Raw genomic sequence first — 16,053 nt, 5'->3', positions numbered from 1 at the left:
ATGCTTCCCTCATCTTCACAAATGCCTTGCCATGTCCCTGTATTTAGGATCGTACTAACAAGATGGGGAAGCGTTTACAGGTGATGACAAGACGCTATGAGGCCTTGGAGAATCGGCGTATCTTGGAAGTAGAAGGCTTTAAGACGGATATTAAGATTCTCCGGCAGAAGCTGAAAGACTTGGAGCAAATCCTCTATAAGGTAATTGATGACTCTGAATTACCGGGGGGGAGGAGGGGTGCAGGTAAGGAAACATGGTCGTGAGGGCTCCTCAGAAGAAAGATGGGCTGTTTCCCTGATGGTAGACCCTAGCGGATTACCATCCTTTAAGTCTCTTTAAAATTAGCTTAAGTACACACAGGAGAGAGGACAAGTAGACTGAAATCATTGCTAGCCTGCACCATCGTACTTTGATCTGAGTTAAACTCGGAAAGCTTCATCCTTCCCAGATCAAGAAGTAGATGAAAAGAACTGTGTCTGTTTTACCAATGGGGAGAGTGAGTAAGTAATGAAGTAATTTCTCCCTGTCAAACACAGCTTTATTTAGAATTCAGGTTGCCTCAGAATCCTTCTTAAAGAGATTTAACCAGTCATCCACATATCCTAAATGATTGCTATGCGCCAAACAAGGTTAGTTATAGAAGAGACACTTTTTTTTTCATTCTTTGGCAAATTTATCAGTAATGTTTATATCGATCTCTTTTTTTTTTTACTCATTATTGTCTGTTGATCTCTATCCTGTGGCTTCTTTACTATCGTAGAGGAAAGCAGAGTCTCATGCCTTTTCTGCTTTAATTCTACTCTACATTTTCTTTCTTTTAGTCACTAAGCAAGCTAAGGATTGAATTTTTCTTATGTGCTAGAAGTCTCCCAAAAAGGAGCCGGCATAGCCTAGTCCTTATGATTTCTTTTCCCTAGCATGTGCCATAATCATTTCTTCTTCTTTTTTTTTTCAAATCTCTAGGCAACACTTAATGCCCGGGCAAACCAGGATCTTGCCATTCTTTGTGAGGTGCGTGACAGCAATAGACGGGCACATAAGCTACAAGGAGAACTAAAGAACCTTAAGTCCAAAGTCTTTGGTCTGGAGAATGAACTTAGACTCTGTTGATATTTACGTTTAGACATGGCCCTCATCTGGAATAGGTCTGCTTCCTGAAATCTGAGGAAAAGGTCCTCTTCTCCCAGAAACTACACAGAGAGTTGGCTAGAATCATGATATCCGTTATTAAGAAGACAGGGCTAAGAATTAGGGAGCACTAAAAGAGCCCTTCTTGCATGCCAAGCTTTAGCTATCATTTTTGCTGTCCTGTTAACCTTTTTTGTGTTTTTGGTCTGGATTACTGAATTACCTGAATTACGTAGAGACTTTCCCATATTATTTCTCCCATTTGTGATATATTGACAGTTTTTGTTTTTTTAAGAAGGCAGAGATGATGAAAATTCCGGAAGAAAATACTGACTGTCAGTAGTTGAAACTGCCTGAGATCAAGGCATCCTCTGAGGTTGCCCAAGGCAGCAAATCACAATTTGTCACATGTAAACAGGTAGTAATTCTGTTATTTAACTTTCTTCCGTCATGAGCTGAATTACTTTTTTGGATACCCAGTCTCAGGAAGTTTCACCAGAGGGCACTAGAGACCCTAGTCTTGTCTTTTTCTTTTTCTTTTCTTTTTTTTAAGAGACCCTATTTTTAAGCAAAATGTTCATCTAGGAAAATAAAGGTGCCACTTTGGTAAGAGTGAGTGAAACTTCAGTGATCCTTATATGAAAGATCATTATTTTACCAATAACATGCTTTTAAAAAAACAATATATATTTTAAATCAACTATTTTTCAATAAAAATGCAATTGGGAAAAGATTCTAGTTTCCTGTAATTTCTTGTTAAAAACCACATTTATAACTTTGTTAATGACTTGGTTTACTTACTTGTTCTATGGTCTCTGCAGTTTTGTACAAGTATTAAAGTTTTACTCTGAAATTTTATGATTTAATAACCTTTTTGTTTGATGCGTAGCATCAAAACAGCAACTGTAATAAAAAGTCAGTTCCTTAAGTGTTAGAACAAAAGGAAGAACCATCCATTATATATGTCCCTCTAAAGCCCAAGACTGATCCCTCTGGGAATTTTTGGATTTATTCGTGAAAAAAAATGTGATCTGTTGTCATAGGCTTAAAAAAAAAAAGCATCTCCTACTGGCAGTTCAATCACCATTTTCCTTTAATACAAATGTGAAAACCTGAGTTCTTTCCTTTGTCCTGGGTGAATCAGAATGATGCTGTATACTAAGCTAAGATCCCCTAACTTTCCAGAGGCTGTCCAGGGACATACGCAATTATTTTGCCCCAGATGCACAGCAATTTGCTTAAAAAAGGATATAGGTGGGGGCGCCTGGGTGGCTCAGTCGTTAAGCGTCTGCCTTTGGCTCAGGTCATGATCCCAGGGTCCTGGGATCGAGCCCCGCATCGGGCTCCCTGCTCCGTGGGAAGCCTGCTTCTCCCTCTCCCTCTCCCCCTGCTTTTGCTCTCTCTTTCTCTCTCTTAAATTAATCAATAAAATCTTAAAAAAAAAAAAAGTCACACATTCTACCAACTGAACCAGCCTCCGAAAGGTTTGTTTTTTGTTTATTTTGTTTTGTTTTAAGCCTCTACATTGCTTTATGGGTCTAAGCTGTGAAGTAGTCCACTCCTAGACTGACTGGTAGCTTAGTTTCTAGTTAGTCCTACAAAAAGCAAGTGTGAACACAACCGACCTCTGAAGCACTTACTTGATTACTCCGCTTTCTAAGGTGGCATCACAGTCTACCCATGTTATGTACGGGGTAGCTCTCAGTTTGGAAATGACATAATTTATTTCTGAACTACCAGATGATATTAGTCACATCTTAAGTGGAACATAAGTGTATGGAGTAAGTTGTTACTAAGAAACCCACCGCCCTTGCCATAGCAGGTTTCTGGGAGTTGGCCTGTCAAATGGCAGCGATTACTGCTTTTGTTTGCAGATCTTTTTGGTAGCTCTTCCTCTTTGCTTCTTGGACTGCGTGGCTTCTTTTTGAAAACTGAGCCAGCCACGCCTTTTCTTTTTTTTTTTTAATTAAATGTGTTGTATTGACACATGAACAGACCAACCAGTGGCACAGAATATGAAGTGGAGAAATAGGCCCAGTTAAATATTGGAATTTAGGTTATGATCATAGAGTCAAGTCAAGTTGGTGTGCTAAATATATATTTGTTTTAGTTAAATATTTATTATAAAATCCTATGCTTGAAAAGTTAGCTCATTTACCTTTATCTATTGATACCTATGTCAATCTAGATAATTGCAGATTCACATGTGGTTATAAGAAATCATACAGTGATCCTTTTTGTCCAGTTTCCCGCACCACTCCATTTTGACATGGCTAGTCTACAGTTTTTGCATCCCAGCCAACTCCAAACAGGACCACAGTGTTTCTGATGGGCCTTGTGTTGGTTTTGTGACTGTTCCCCCCCTTTGGCTCACAACTGTCCTACCCACTAAGCATCTTAGTATTTAACCATATCAGTGCTAATTTTAAATTCGTACAATCTTGATACTGCTATTGTTGACTGTTTTTCGCCTTGACGTTTAGAAAGGGATAATGAAATATTAAATAGAGGGATCTAAAATCTGAGTAATGTAGTACTGTAGTATTGTCATACAGATTTCTATTAAGATTTCATTTGGCCCCAAGCTCCATGATCAGTAAAGATCGAACTGGTCTGTCTGCAGTTCTTTTACTTAAACTAGAGTGATTCTCCACTCCAGCCCTACAGCTCTTATATCACTCCCTACACCAGGCCAGCACCTGATAAGCTTCTGCAGAAAATAGCTATGTTCTCTGTGTGCCAAAAGCTGTGTTCTCTTTCTTGTTTTGTGTCAAAGCAATGAGTTCCTTCCCCCAAAAAATGACCTTATAAAACTCTTCTTTCTCTGTATGTTCTCTGCTCAAGTCCTCTGTAACATTTTCGGGATTCTATATTTTGCCTCTACTCAGCCTGACCATAAACCTCTTGAATTCACACTGCCCCTCTCCTTGTGTGTCACACCTGGTCTCCCAGCTTCACCTCCTGAGCACTGGCATCTCAGGGTGCCACCCTGTCCTCACCTGTTCTCCCTGCTTTGTAGACCTCTGTCCTGACTCCTCTGTCTGCTGGGTTTGCTCGCTCCTTGTCTGACTCTCTTCTGCTTACCCCAACAATGTCAGTGTTGCCAGGACTGTCACCTGCATGATCCTCCCTAGGTGATCTCATGCTTTTCCATCATGCCAACAACTAATGATGAGAATGTTGTGGGATTTCTTTCCTAGAGTTCTCAAAAAGCAGGAGTAGTCTTCCTTGAGAGCAGTGTGGAATTTTTTTTTTAAGAAACTTTTATTATTTTTTTATTTTATTTATTTTTTAAAAGTATCTCTACACCCAACATGGAGCTTGAACTCATGAGTTGCATGCTCTACCCATTGAGCCAGCCAGGTACCCCAAGAACAGTATGGAATTTAAGGGAAAACGTAGCTGAAAGCAAAATTTTCCACGTAGTAAGCCAAGGTAGCACTGGGTTGGGAAAATGTATAGCAAAGAGTGACTGAACCCCGATGAGAAAAATAAATCAGAGACTGATTTAAAGTCCCCAAGTTCACATTCTAATAATCTGAAGGAAAACAGAGCATGAAATGTCCCCTAAAAAGATCTGAGATGATGGAATGCAGGTTTTTCCATGCATATCTCTCGCTGACCTGCACTGACAGCCCACTTTTTTTTTTAAAGATTTTATTTATTTGTTTGAGAGAGAGAGAATGAGATAGAGAGCACGAGAGGGAAGAGGGTCAGAAGGAGAAGCAGACTCCCCACTGAGGCAGGGAGCCCGATGCGGGACTCGATCCCGGGACTCCAGGATCATGGCCTGAGCTGAAGGCAGTCGCTTAACCAACTGAGCCACCCAGGCGCCCGACAGCCCACTTTTGAGGGTAAGATGTCAGGTTGAAGAGCGAATCTTTGTCAAAGCAGAATTTTTTTAGAAGTTCTAGGGAATATAAAAGTTTAGGAAGACTCAGCACTTCACATTTTCTAAAAGTGCTTCCTTATACCCAACACCCACCCTGACCACCCTCCACTACCACCATACACACACACTGTGAATGTGTTGAATATATGAAGGGCCGGGAAAACAAAACAAAAAACCTCAACACATGACTAGTTGCGCTGTCCTTGTCCCAAATCACTAGACTGCGTTTATCTCCTCTCTTCATAGCTTAGCCCAATGAGAATGTTCTATTTCAATTGGTTCTTGGAAACTGACTTTATTATTTTTTTATGGTGAAAAATTTATATTTAGATTTAGCCAGCTGGACTCAGTTTAGATGATCCCAGTTTTGTTGGTAGCATCCAAAGCATCATAGTCAGGAGCCAGTTAAATCAAACGTACGCCTTCTTCTCTCTATCGGGCCTGATCAGGGTGTTGACCTTGGCCATGACAATGTCATAGAGCTTCTTCCCAGCCTGTTTGATCTGGTGCTTGTTGGCCTTGACATCCACAATGAACACAAATGTGCTATTGTCTTCTATTTTCTTCACGGCTGACTCAGTCGATGGGTCAGGGAGAACTTGATGATGGCATAGTGGTCAAGCTCGCTTCTCTTGGGGGTGCTCTTTCGAGGATATTTGGGCTGCCTTCAGAGACACAGTGTCCTGGGCCATCAAAAGCAAGTGACATGCAGATCTTTTTTCTGTGACTGTGGACGCTTTTTGGCACCCCTGTCTTGGCCTGGCTTTGGCTTTGGCTTTGGGAAGGGCAGGGGCTTCTTCCTTCGCCTTCGGTGCCATCTTCATGAAAGGGCTGGTTCTTGTAAACTGACTTTAAATCAGACTCCCCTCCTCAACATCTTAGTGTTGACCATGGAAGGAAGTGGGAGCCTCCCCCACCACCAAGAGGGGCAGAAATCCTTCTTGTCCTCATTCTAACCCCTTCCCGCTCCTGACAAGCCTCAGCGTTCACAGCGCTTGCCACCTGCAGAGGGCGTTGAGAGTGGATGAGCAGTGTTGCTCTTCAACTTCCCCTCTCCAGAGCCAAGTTAAATTCCGGAGAACCACATACAGTGAGGATTTTTGTTTTCTTTCTTCCATCCCCAGTCCGGGTGACGGCAGAGCTCAAAGGGTAGTCTGTTCTGGGGAAAAGACGGCGTCTGCCTCTCTCCCAAACCAGCCCTGATCAAATCCCAAGCAGCCGGTCCTTAGATAACACAGCTGAGAAACCTGAAACCAACAGCTCTGACTCTCATCAGTGCCCAGCATCACCGTCTGGAAACCGAGACATGCTGCTGAGATGCCACAGTGATTGAGTGTTAAGTGGCATGGCTGGGGCTCTCACCAGAGTTTATAGCCTGGACCTATGAACTTAGACAAAGAAGGTTTTCAGAAAGTCTGTCTGGGGCTTGAGCACTGGAGCTGTTTTGTGGCACTCTGCACATGTACCGGCCGTTAGGATCATTGTTCTTCCCTAGCAAAGCCATACGGTAGGTTAATCCAGCCTGCTGTCCACTTGCCTGGGTTGCCTGCAGCTTTCCCAGCAGGTGAGTAGATTTGATTGTGTTTGAGGCAAGGGAAGGAACATCCATATTCCCACTTTTGCTTTAATAGAGGAAGCCATCCTTAAATGAGTGGGCTGAAGAGAAGGCAGAGCCTCCTAGGATGGAGAGTAAGAACACTTTCCATTATTACAGAGTATTTACAGAATGACTTCTGGGCTGGATGCTATAGAAGGAGTACAGGTTGTGGTCACTGACAAGTCCCATTAGGGATTTGAGAAGCTGTGAAGTCTGGAGTGGTAGATGTATATGGAAGAGTTTCTTCAGGATGAAAGAACAGAGGTCGGAAATCCAGCTTCCCTCAGAGGCTTAGAGACCCATAGTTTATTCTGAAAATGCTGAGAACACCCTCAGCGCTGCAGAAGGTGGTGCCAGAGAGCTAAGTCAGGCAAGAAAGCTGTCTCCGAGTCTACCATCTGTACAGCGCCCCCAAAGGGGAGTGTGTGTATACACCTGTATTTGTACTTGGGACCAAGCCTATGGGATGTGTCTCGGGAGAAGAGAAGAAAGCACCAAGAGTTCACGCAGAGGTATGTGGGTCAGAGGTTTCAAGCCATGGCAAGCCACATAGTTCTCAGACATCAAACATTACCGGGACGTGGGAGTGGGGAAGAAGCTACTCAGAGCTGGGGGTCGCTATGCCTTAGCTTCAGTTACAAAGCCCCTCACCATTATCTGCAGTAGCAGACTGCAGAATGCAGACAGGAGAGAATGTCTTTCTTTCTTTTTTTTTTTTTTAAAGATTTTATTTATTTATTTGAGAGAGAGAGAATGAGAGATAGAGAGCACGAGAGGGAAGAGGGTCAGAGGGAGAAGCAGACTCCCCGCTGAGCAGGGAGCCCGATGTGGGACTCGATCCCGGGACTCCAGGATCATGACCTGAGCCGAAGGCAGTCGCTTAACCAACTGAGCCACCCAGGCGCCCGAGAATGTCTTTCTAGTGAGGTTTAGTGGTCAGAGAGATGGGAGGTGGAGCTTCAGGGAAGGCTCATTTAGCCTCTGTTTCAGCACCAACTAATGAGCAACGAAGAGTGCCGTTCACCCTTTCTTCTTGTGGGTTTCCCAGCAACAAAGCAAATCTGAGTGCAGGGGAATAATTGCTATTACTCAGTTGAAAAGCCAGAACAAGTCAAAGTTAATTTTTTGACTTAGATAATTGTCTGTTGACTTGCTAGAGAATCCCTTTCCTTGGGGGAGGAAGGCAGGAAGAAAGGTTGTAGTAATTTGGAGGCATTCACACTGCAGGCTGGAAAGAGAAGCAAGACCTAGCAATAGATGCCAAATTTAAGCTTTGAAGCATATAGTTCCGGTCTGGGTCATGCCTTGCATTTGCTGAAGATCGAATCCACAACTCACTTGCTTGGGAGGGAGATGAAACCATAAGCTCTCAGTATGTGAACTGCCTGGGATCCTTTCCTGAAAGCTAAAGAGCTTTGTTCTGACACATAACATCTCTGCCCTCTGTTTGTCTTTCCTTTGACTCTTTTCACCTGGTTCCTTTGGCTCTCTATGATGCAATCTTGTACACATTCTTCTATAAAGATGGTAAATATTCATCTGTTTCCCCATCCAGTATGCAAAATTATTTAGGACCACAAACGGAGGGAAACTAAGGCTTGGGGCTTGGCCAGAGTTCATACAATTCTTTCCACCATCCAGAGAGAAGGACCCAACTACACTGGCAATCAAGAGAAGTAGCCAATAAGAAGCCTTCAGTGAGGGTTTCCACCTTGGGACTCGCCTCCACAGTAGCAAACTCTGCAAAAAGACCTGTAGAAGATGGACTTGTGGAAGGAAGAGAGAGGAAAAAGGGACCTCCTCTGTAAAGAGCAGAGCAAGCAGCACTGAAGAGGGTGGGGAGGAGGAGAATTATTATCATGTGGCTCAGTGAGTTATGGATGTGCTGAGAGTGAGCTCAGAGTTTCCAGGGTGAATATATTGCTCCAGGGAAACTTCCAGGGAAATATGTGCAAAGGAAAAAAAAAAAAGGCATTGGATCTGAAGTTAGAAAGCCTGAGTTTGAGTGCCATCTAAGATACAAGTCACCTACATCACCTTGAACCAGTTACTTAACGGCTTATCTGTAAAATGGAACTAGTGAAATCTGTAGGCATGATGTGTTACATGAGCTGAAAGAGATAAATAAATGCTTGCTAAGATGGGCATGGCACTGAGAGATAGCTTCAGCACTGTTCTTTTCTCTCTTAGGAATTCTCTCAAAGTATGAGAATGGAATTCTCTGCATTGTCACAGTCTAAGACATTGACTTAGCAATGGCCCAGAAACCCTCACTGAATTAGCATCAGAATTCCCGCTAAGATATCTCCATAAAATACTTCTGAACAGCAGAGAAGCTCCTGAAGTAAAAGACAAGAGCGAGGGTCTGTATGGGCAGAAGGCAATATGGAATGTCAGGTCAGAGAAGGAGTTCTCTGGGTCCAATGGAAAGAGAACCAGAGGCTAAAGATCTGGTTCTAGTTCTGATTCCACCACTGCAGTGGTCATGTGAACTTGGTGCAGATCACCTTGGAGAAACTGAGGTTTGCACAGTTCATCTGTCAATAGAGGAGAATACCTGTCCTGCTATTCTCATGTGGTTGTGAGAAAGAAAACACATATGATAAAGATGTAAAAATGCTCTGTAAGCTCAAGGTGCCACATTATAATATAGGTGTCAGGTTTGAGGAAATGGGAAGGGGGCCCTGGGATCATGGGAGTTACTTAGTATAAGCTGCCATCCCTATGACTAGAATAAGTATTGCTCTGGACACAAGAGTTCTGCTACCACACCTACTGGTCACTGTACACATTTCCCTTTTGAATTCTCTACAAAGCAGGATTTTCTGGCCCCTGTGCTAGCCTCAGCCCATTTTAGAAAGCTTCGACTGACCTCTCTCACAAAGCCTCTGCAATTTGGGAGAAGAGACTTTGTGGTTTGACCCTGATGCTGACATCCTAGCCAAGCCAAAGACCAGAGCCCACCCCATCCATATTACGGGTGACATGATGGAAATGCTCTTTCCTTTCAGGTGTGATTTGTGCAATGTGACCCTGGGCCATTCTGGACAGGGGCCAGCACTGAAGTGGGAGACTGAAAGGACAGTGAAAGTCATCAGAAGAACCAGTGAGTATCCAGATAAATTGACATGACAATGAACAGACATCGGTGGCAATATTGTGCCACTAAAATTATACCTCAACCTATATACTTAACTCTGGACCGGAGGGAGAATGACAGCTAGCTCAAATGATTGAAAAAAGAATTTGGGTCTCAAAAGTCTGGATGCTGCTTTGCTATGATATTAGCAGTCAATAGGGGATTTGGAGCAAGCTGTCTGAAAGCAGCATCTGGGTGTGAGGGAAATCTCAGTGCTGAGGACATAGAAGAGGGAGAGCCACAAGGGTTTCCTGGCCTCCTTCTCCCTGCCCACCCCTGCACTCTCTCACCATAAGTAGAGAAAAAAGGATTTTTAAGAATTTTTTTATATATTTACTTTTTAAAAGTAATCTCGACATCCAACGTGGGGCTTGAACTCACAGCCCCAAAATCAAGAGTCACATGTTCTTCCAACTGAGCCAGCCTGGCATCCCAGAAATGAGCTGTTTAAGGTATAAGAACCATAGAGTGGGAAGAGGAAGGCAAAGAAATGAGATGTACAGAGTGATCTCTTTCCTTTTCTGAATTTCTTTGGAATTTACTATTTGGACTAGAAACTTAGCCTTTATATTGTCAGATCTCTTTTTCTGTGGAATATCTTTTCTCCTCAATTAAATGGCATGCTGTTTTTTTATCTCTCCTCGTTACCACATAGCAGATACTTCAAGCGTTTGGTTGATGGAAGTGGTTACATGTGTTCTCTTAGGAGGAACAATCTTGAGGAGAGGATTATAGTAGGGGCTGCCACCTGTTTCCATGACAAAGCACCTGAAAGTGACTCAGCCTAACAGCCAGTCTGGTTGCTCTCAATGAGAGAGAGAGAGAGAGAGAGAGAGAGAGATAAAGAGACTGTATTTACAGAGACCCTGATCACCTCGCATCTGCCTCAGCCAAGGTTGTCCATGCAGGCTGTTCTTGCCTCTCAGCCTTTTGGAGAGAAAGAAAAACATGGCAAGTGTACACCTCTCTGGTTTGGAAATTTGTAGAGACATTTCCTTGGGGCCATTAGAGAATTGTTCTTTAGATCTACCTTTTGTTAAAGAACTACATCAGAAGTTCCGGCCGATGTTTGCTCCAAGCGCTGTCTTCATCCTCAAACATTACTAAAATGGACATTGTGTACCTATTGAAGAGGCAAAAAAGTTCCCACTTTTGAAGCCTTGCAGTGAGGTTGAGGAGTGTGTACATATCCGTGGGACAGGCTGTCAGTTCTACTAAAACTCCAAGCAGGATAGGGTTGCTCAAGACTGGGTTGGTCCAAGAAAACTTCAGAGAGTCTGAAATAGACCTTGAAGCAAGGGTCAAATCAGACTAACTAAAAAAGAAAATATATTGGGGGGAGGGGGGCAATAAATGACTTCATTTTAGCTCAAGCAGATTTCATATGGTCACATAAAGTTGGAAAAGATTTTGGAAAGCCTTGAATTCCGGATTTACAGTTTGCATTTTAATTAGTAAGCACTAGGAAGCCATTAAATGTTTTTGAGCATGTGTATGAATGTGTCAAAGAATTGTATAGACTATCTGGTGGTACAGGAGAGGATGGTGGGGGTGGGGTGCTAGTTGGGAAAAGTTAAACAGTCCCTAGAGATCACTGGACTATTGAGCATCCAACTAAGGTGGTAGCAGAGAGAATGGGAAACACAGCACTCAATGCTGTGAACTTCTGTTTTGGAACACTACTTGCATGTTGTTTGAGTTAAAAATCTCTGGGAATGCTTCTCTGATTCTTGCTTTCTTTGTAGTCTCCTGACCACTTTCCGCAGGAGAGTGGAAAGAAAACTGTACTATGATTGTCCTTAAGGCAACTCACTCTGCTCCACTGGACCTTATCTCACTTAAATCAGATGATAACAATTTTACCTGCCGGAAGGCAGAGCACTGGAATACGGAATATCTTGATGATCTTTTCAACTCTTTGAGTGCCTTTCTTGTTTACTTGTTGTTGTTGTTGTTTTTAATATTTACTTATTTAAGTAATCTCTGTACCCAACGTGGGACTCCAGTTCACGACAGGGAGATCAAGAGTAGCTTGCTCTTTCAACTGAGCCAGCCAGGCGCCCCTCTTTTTGATTTTTAATTCTTCAGAACTCTCCAACATCTGCTCTCCCCCAATAGCTATTTCATCCCAGTCTGGGAAAAACCACTTGGGATTCAGTCCGGGGTGCGTATAACTTCCCCAGAGTTTCTTGTTGAGGTGGTTGAGGCTGGGATGGAATGGTCTTCAAATCCAGCCCGGACGAAGAAACTGGCTGATTTAAGTGGCCACTGCCTCCCAACTAATACCATGTCTACTCTTATTACTTAAATTAGGAAGTAGGGTCGTCACTGGCCCGGAGAGGCCCTGAAGCCAAACCTCGGCGTCACCCCCCAGCTCTTCCCCAGAGTGACGGCTCCCCCGACTCCTCCACTCCGCGCCCCGCCTTCTATCCAGCTTCTACTTCACTTCTGCTTGGGGCGCAACACCACTAAGTGCCTGGGCGGTACCTCAGTTTGTTTCGGTCACACAGATTTCGGATCAGAACTCGCCCCCTCCAACACCCCAACGGTCCTGAGTCGGCAGAGGCGCCAGGCAATCTCTGGCCGCTTCTCTCGCTTCCCCAGGGAGGCCAACAGGAGCTCTCCCCGCTTCCGCGGGACTTCTCAGGGGCGGAGCCCACCTGTGCCCCGGGGGCGGGGCCTGGGCGGGGGCGGGACAGGTGGGTGTGCGGTCGCGCCCTGGGCTGGGAGGAAGAGCCCGAGCGGGAGGCGGCGGAGGAGAGGCGGGCAGGCGCGCACCTAGGGAAGCCTTCTTTTGGGCAGTGAGAGCCGGCGAGCGGGCGAGGAGGCGGGCGGGAGGCGGCGAGCCTGCGACGAGGAGAGGCGTGGAGAGGAGAGCCGGGCGCGGAGGACATTCGTGGGGGGAGGCGCCGGCTCTGCTCGCGGAGAGAGACCTGAGAGGCGGCGCGAGGCGCCCGCGCAGCCGGGGGGACCCCTTGCGCGCGGAGCATGAGCCGGCGCCCGGCTGGAGAGCGGCCGGGGGAGGCGGCCTCGGCGCAGCCCTGAGACGCTGGGCTGGGACTGGGCCACCGTGCGCCCGGGGCGCTGGGCCCGGCAGGGGGGCGGGGGCTGGGTGCGGAGCGGCCCGCGCTGGCGGCGGCCGCCCGGGCGCCACGCCATGGGGAGCCCTCGGGCCGCGCTGCTCCTGCTGCTCCTGCGCCCGGTCAAGCTGCTGCGGAGGCGCTTCCGGCTGCTGCTGGCGCTCGCCCTGGTGTCCGTGGGGCTCTGGACTCTTTATCTGGAACTGGTGGCGTCGGCCCAGGTCAGCGGGAACCCTCTGAACCGGAGTAAGTAGCGCCAGGGGGACGGGGAGGGCGCGGAGGTGGGAGGAGGCAGGACCGGTGGCTCCCGGGTTGGGGAGACCCGCCTCTCATCCTCAGACCCGATTTCCAGCTCGTTTTCGTCTCCAGGTGCCCGGCGCCGCCCCGCTGCCTACTCGGGGAGAGAAGGGGGGCGTGGGGGCCGGTCGCCGAGTTCCGAGACCGGGCCTGCCCGCCGGACCGTATGGGGCCGGGGGCATCCTCGGGGCTGCTCGCTGCTCCCCTCGGAGAGGACTGCGGGGAGAGAGACTCCCGCCTGCCCCGCGGAAGTGCGGGCCGAGACGCGGGGCACCTCGCGCGCGCTAGGCTTGCGGCCGCCCCCAGCGAGAGAAACGCGCGGTCCAGTCGTGGGCTCGGGGTTTGTGCCCGGGGTGCCGTCGGCCGTGTGTACCCCGAGGAGGCGCGCTCCGGTTAGCGCGGCCCAAACTTTGCTCGCTGCCTGCTCTGTGGCTCGCTACGTTTCCTCTCCCGCTGCGCTTTCTGGGGGTTCTTTATTTTAACCATACCTTCGAGAGCCCCCTCACCTCCCCCTTCCCCTACACCACTCCCCCGCCACCCCCTTCCTCTTCCTTACTGAGCCGGCCCCCTCTCCTAGTTCTGGCCACCCCTCGAGCTAGTTACCTGAGGCTCTCTTTGGAACCCTTCGCAACATCCTTAACTCACCAGACCCTGGTCATGGAGACAGTGGACGGCACAGTGGACCAGGCAGTGGCTAGATTCCTACTTCTCTTTTTAACGTAGCCAAAGCCACTTAATTTTTCTGTGCCTCAGTTTCCTCCTAGGAAAATATGTGGGAACGGTCTCTTTCTCGTTTTCCTTCGACACCCATGGCTATGCGACGTCATTTTCAGTTTACTATTGATGGAGCTAACAAAGTAAAATTCCTAAAGTGTCAGGGACTGTAAAAGGTCAATGTAACAGCAGCAAAAAGTGGAGAAACTCCCAGAGAGGAGCCTCCCTGCCCAAGCCTGAGGAGTGGAGGTTCATAGTTGGAGCACATTGTCTCCCATGCGTTCACTTCCCCCACTGAGGAAATTCTGAAGGTCTATGTGGTGATGAAATTGCTGGTGAGAAGATGCTTCGACATGTCCTTGTGTCAACTGCTTTGCCCAGAGTTGGGTGTGGTGCTTTGCCTCCTCCTCTGGCCAAAGAGAGGGAATTACTAGGGTCAGTAATTGAGCTGGTTCAGGGTAGAGACATATATTTATGGCAGAACTTCTCTGTTGAAGTAATTCTGACTGTGAGTAGGGAGACTGGGCTTCCAGGCCTGGTTCTGCCACTAACGAGTTGGGGGATCAAAGGGAAAATGACAGCTTCTCAGGTAGAAGGAGGAAGTTGGACTAAATGACCTCCAAGGTCCCTTTGAGTCTGGATGCTTAGATTGTGTGATCGCCCCTGCTTGAGCTTTTCCGGGGCCAGAGGGCTGAGCGCATCGTGAAGACGCTCTGCTTAGTCACAGCTCCACAACTCTAAATAGGAGAGTTCTTCCTTCTGATGACCAAAATTTGCCTTCCCATAGCTAGTTCTGCCCTCCCCTGAGCCTTGTTCTTCTCTCTGAAAGACAGTGCTCGTACATACTATGGCTGCTCAGTCCCAAGTTGGTGAGCCCCGTTGGAGTGTGTGCAGGTGGGAGGCCCTGGGAAGGGATCTCCCTTCTCTCCTCCTTGGGACACCCCTTCTCAACGTGGCCACCTTTTTGTTAATGTGGTAGCCAGTGGGATCCTCTGCACAGATTAAAAACAGAGGAAAGCAGTTGCTTTGTGATGCTGGAATTAGTGTCTTCCTCTCACCCTCCGCCCCCACCCCAATACACTTTCCCTTTACCTCAGGTGTGCTTTCTTCTCAGAGACCAGAACCAGTTTGCCATCATCATAATCTCACGCTCTGGCTCCTACCCTCTGACTCCTGTTGGCTGTCTCATCCTTAGCTATCAATTCGTGGGTCAGTTTGGTTTCCCTTCTAGATGAATCTTAGCTCTGGGTTTCCTTATTCTTTGTTTCCTTTTCCAAACTGACCCTTCTCCAGAAAGATGTTCCCAGCTTCCAATTCCAGCAACATCTTTGTCTAACCATCATTTTTAACGAGAGCCCAAGCCCAGGCACTGATGGGTCATCGCTTCCTCATCTCAGCCTCCTAGAACCCTGAGACCCATCTGCTCTGCAGGGTGACTTTTCATGCTGGGCTGTCTCATTGTATTCTACTCTTGCCTGGATTTCCTTTTGGAGTGAGGTTTAGACAGTGGCTGTGGTTTCTGGCTCCTTGTCTCCCATCCTTTGTTTTTAAGAAGCCCAGACGTCTTTCATCAAAGTCCTCTCTTGTCCTATAGGTCTTATTCCCAGCTCAGAGCTATTCCTCTGAGGGGAGAGCAGGGGAGGGGGAATTAAAGAATAGAGGTACGGAAAGGTTTGCTCGCATTCCCTCCTTTACACCCCGGCATACCAACAGCAACCAGTAGAACTTCCCCTCCCAGGACTGCACCCGTGGCCTTTACCACAGCAACCAGAGTCCCAGCTTGGCTCAGCTTCCCAACAAGCCACCCTGCCTCCTCTTTCTAGCAGTCCCTGCCAGCTCACTACCAGCAGCCTTCCTGTTATCTGTAAGGCCGGCCTCCTTTACCAAAAACCTTTCATTTGCCTGTCCCTGTGTGACGGGTACATTGATCTGACGCTGGAAGAAGTGTATGGAGAAATGGCAGTCACAAACTCCAGGGTGGGAAAGTAATGACAGGGGAGCGTGCTTCCTGCTTCATCTTCATGGAATAACCCAGTAGTTTAAGATATGGACGATGTGCAATTTGGGCTCCATATGTAGAAAGAGATACAACCACAATTGGAGTAACTTCAGAGAAAAACAACCCAGATCTTTAACAGATAGAAAACGAGTCCCTTGGACAAAAGAATTAGAGCTGTTCACTCACTCATTTAAACAAGTATTTATT

At 46.8% G+C, this 16,053-nt stretch overlaps 2 protein-coding genes across 3 annotated transcripts in view; both read left to right on the top strand.

Annotated features, from left to right (window-relative positions):
• CCDC77 (coiled-coil domain containing 77) overlaps positions 1-1,861 on the top strand; it is a 28,648-nt gene extending 26,787 nt beyond the window's left edge. For both annotated transcript variants that reach the window (XM_088025865.1, XM_028121170.2), the window contains exons 12-13: positions 48-200; positions 964-1,861. In XM_088025865.1, the coding sequence (XP_087881991.1) occupies positions 48-200; positions 964-1,110 (300 nt within the window). In that variant the 3' untranslated portion in view covers positions 1,111-1,861. The remainder of the gene's footprint in view (positions 1-47; positions 201-963) is intronic.
• An 11,052-nt stretch (positions 1,862-12,913) lies between these two features.
• Positions 12,914-16,053, top strand: part of B4GALNT3 (beta-1,4-N-acetyl-galactosaminyltransferase 3) — a 93,941-nt gene continuing 90,801 nt past the window's right edge. The window contains exon 1 of the mRNA XM_028121174.1: positions 12,914-13,082. Coding sequence (XP_027976975.1) covers positions 12,914-13,082 — 169 coding nt within the window. The remainder of the gene's footprint in view (positions 13,083-16,053) is intronic.

This window comes from Eumetopias jubatus, unplaced genomic scaffold (genome assembly GCF_037043125.1).
Source record: "Eumetopias jubatus isolate StellerSeaLion01/CBP00866 unplaced genomic scaffold, mEumJub1_p1.0 scaffold_8, whole genome shotgun sequence".
Classification (NCBI taxonomy): Eukaryota; Metazoa; Chordata; class Mammalia; order Carnivora; family Otariidae; genus Eumetopias; species Eumetopias jubatus.
This window is presented reverse-complemented; position numbering and strand designations above follow the sequence as displayed.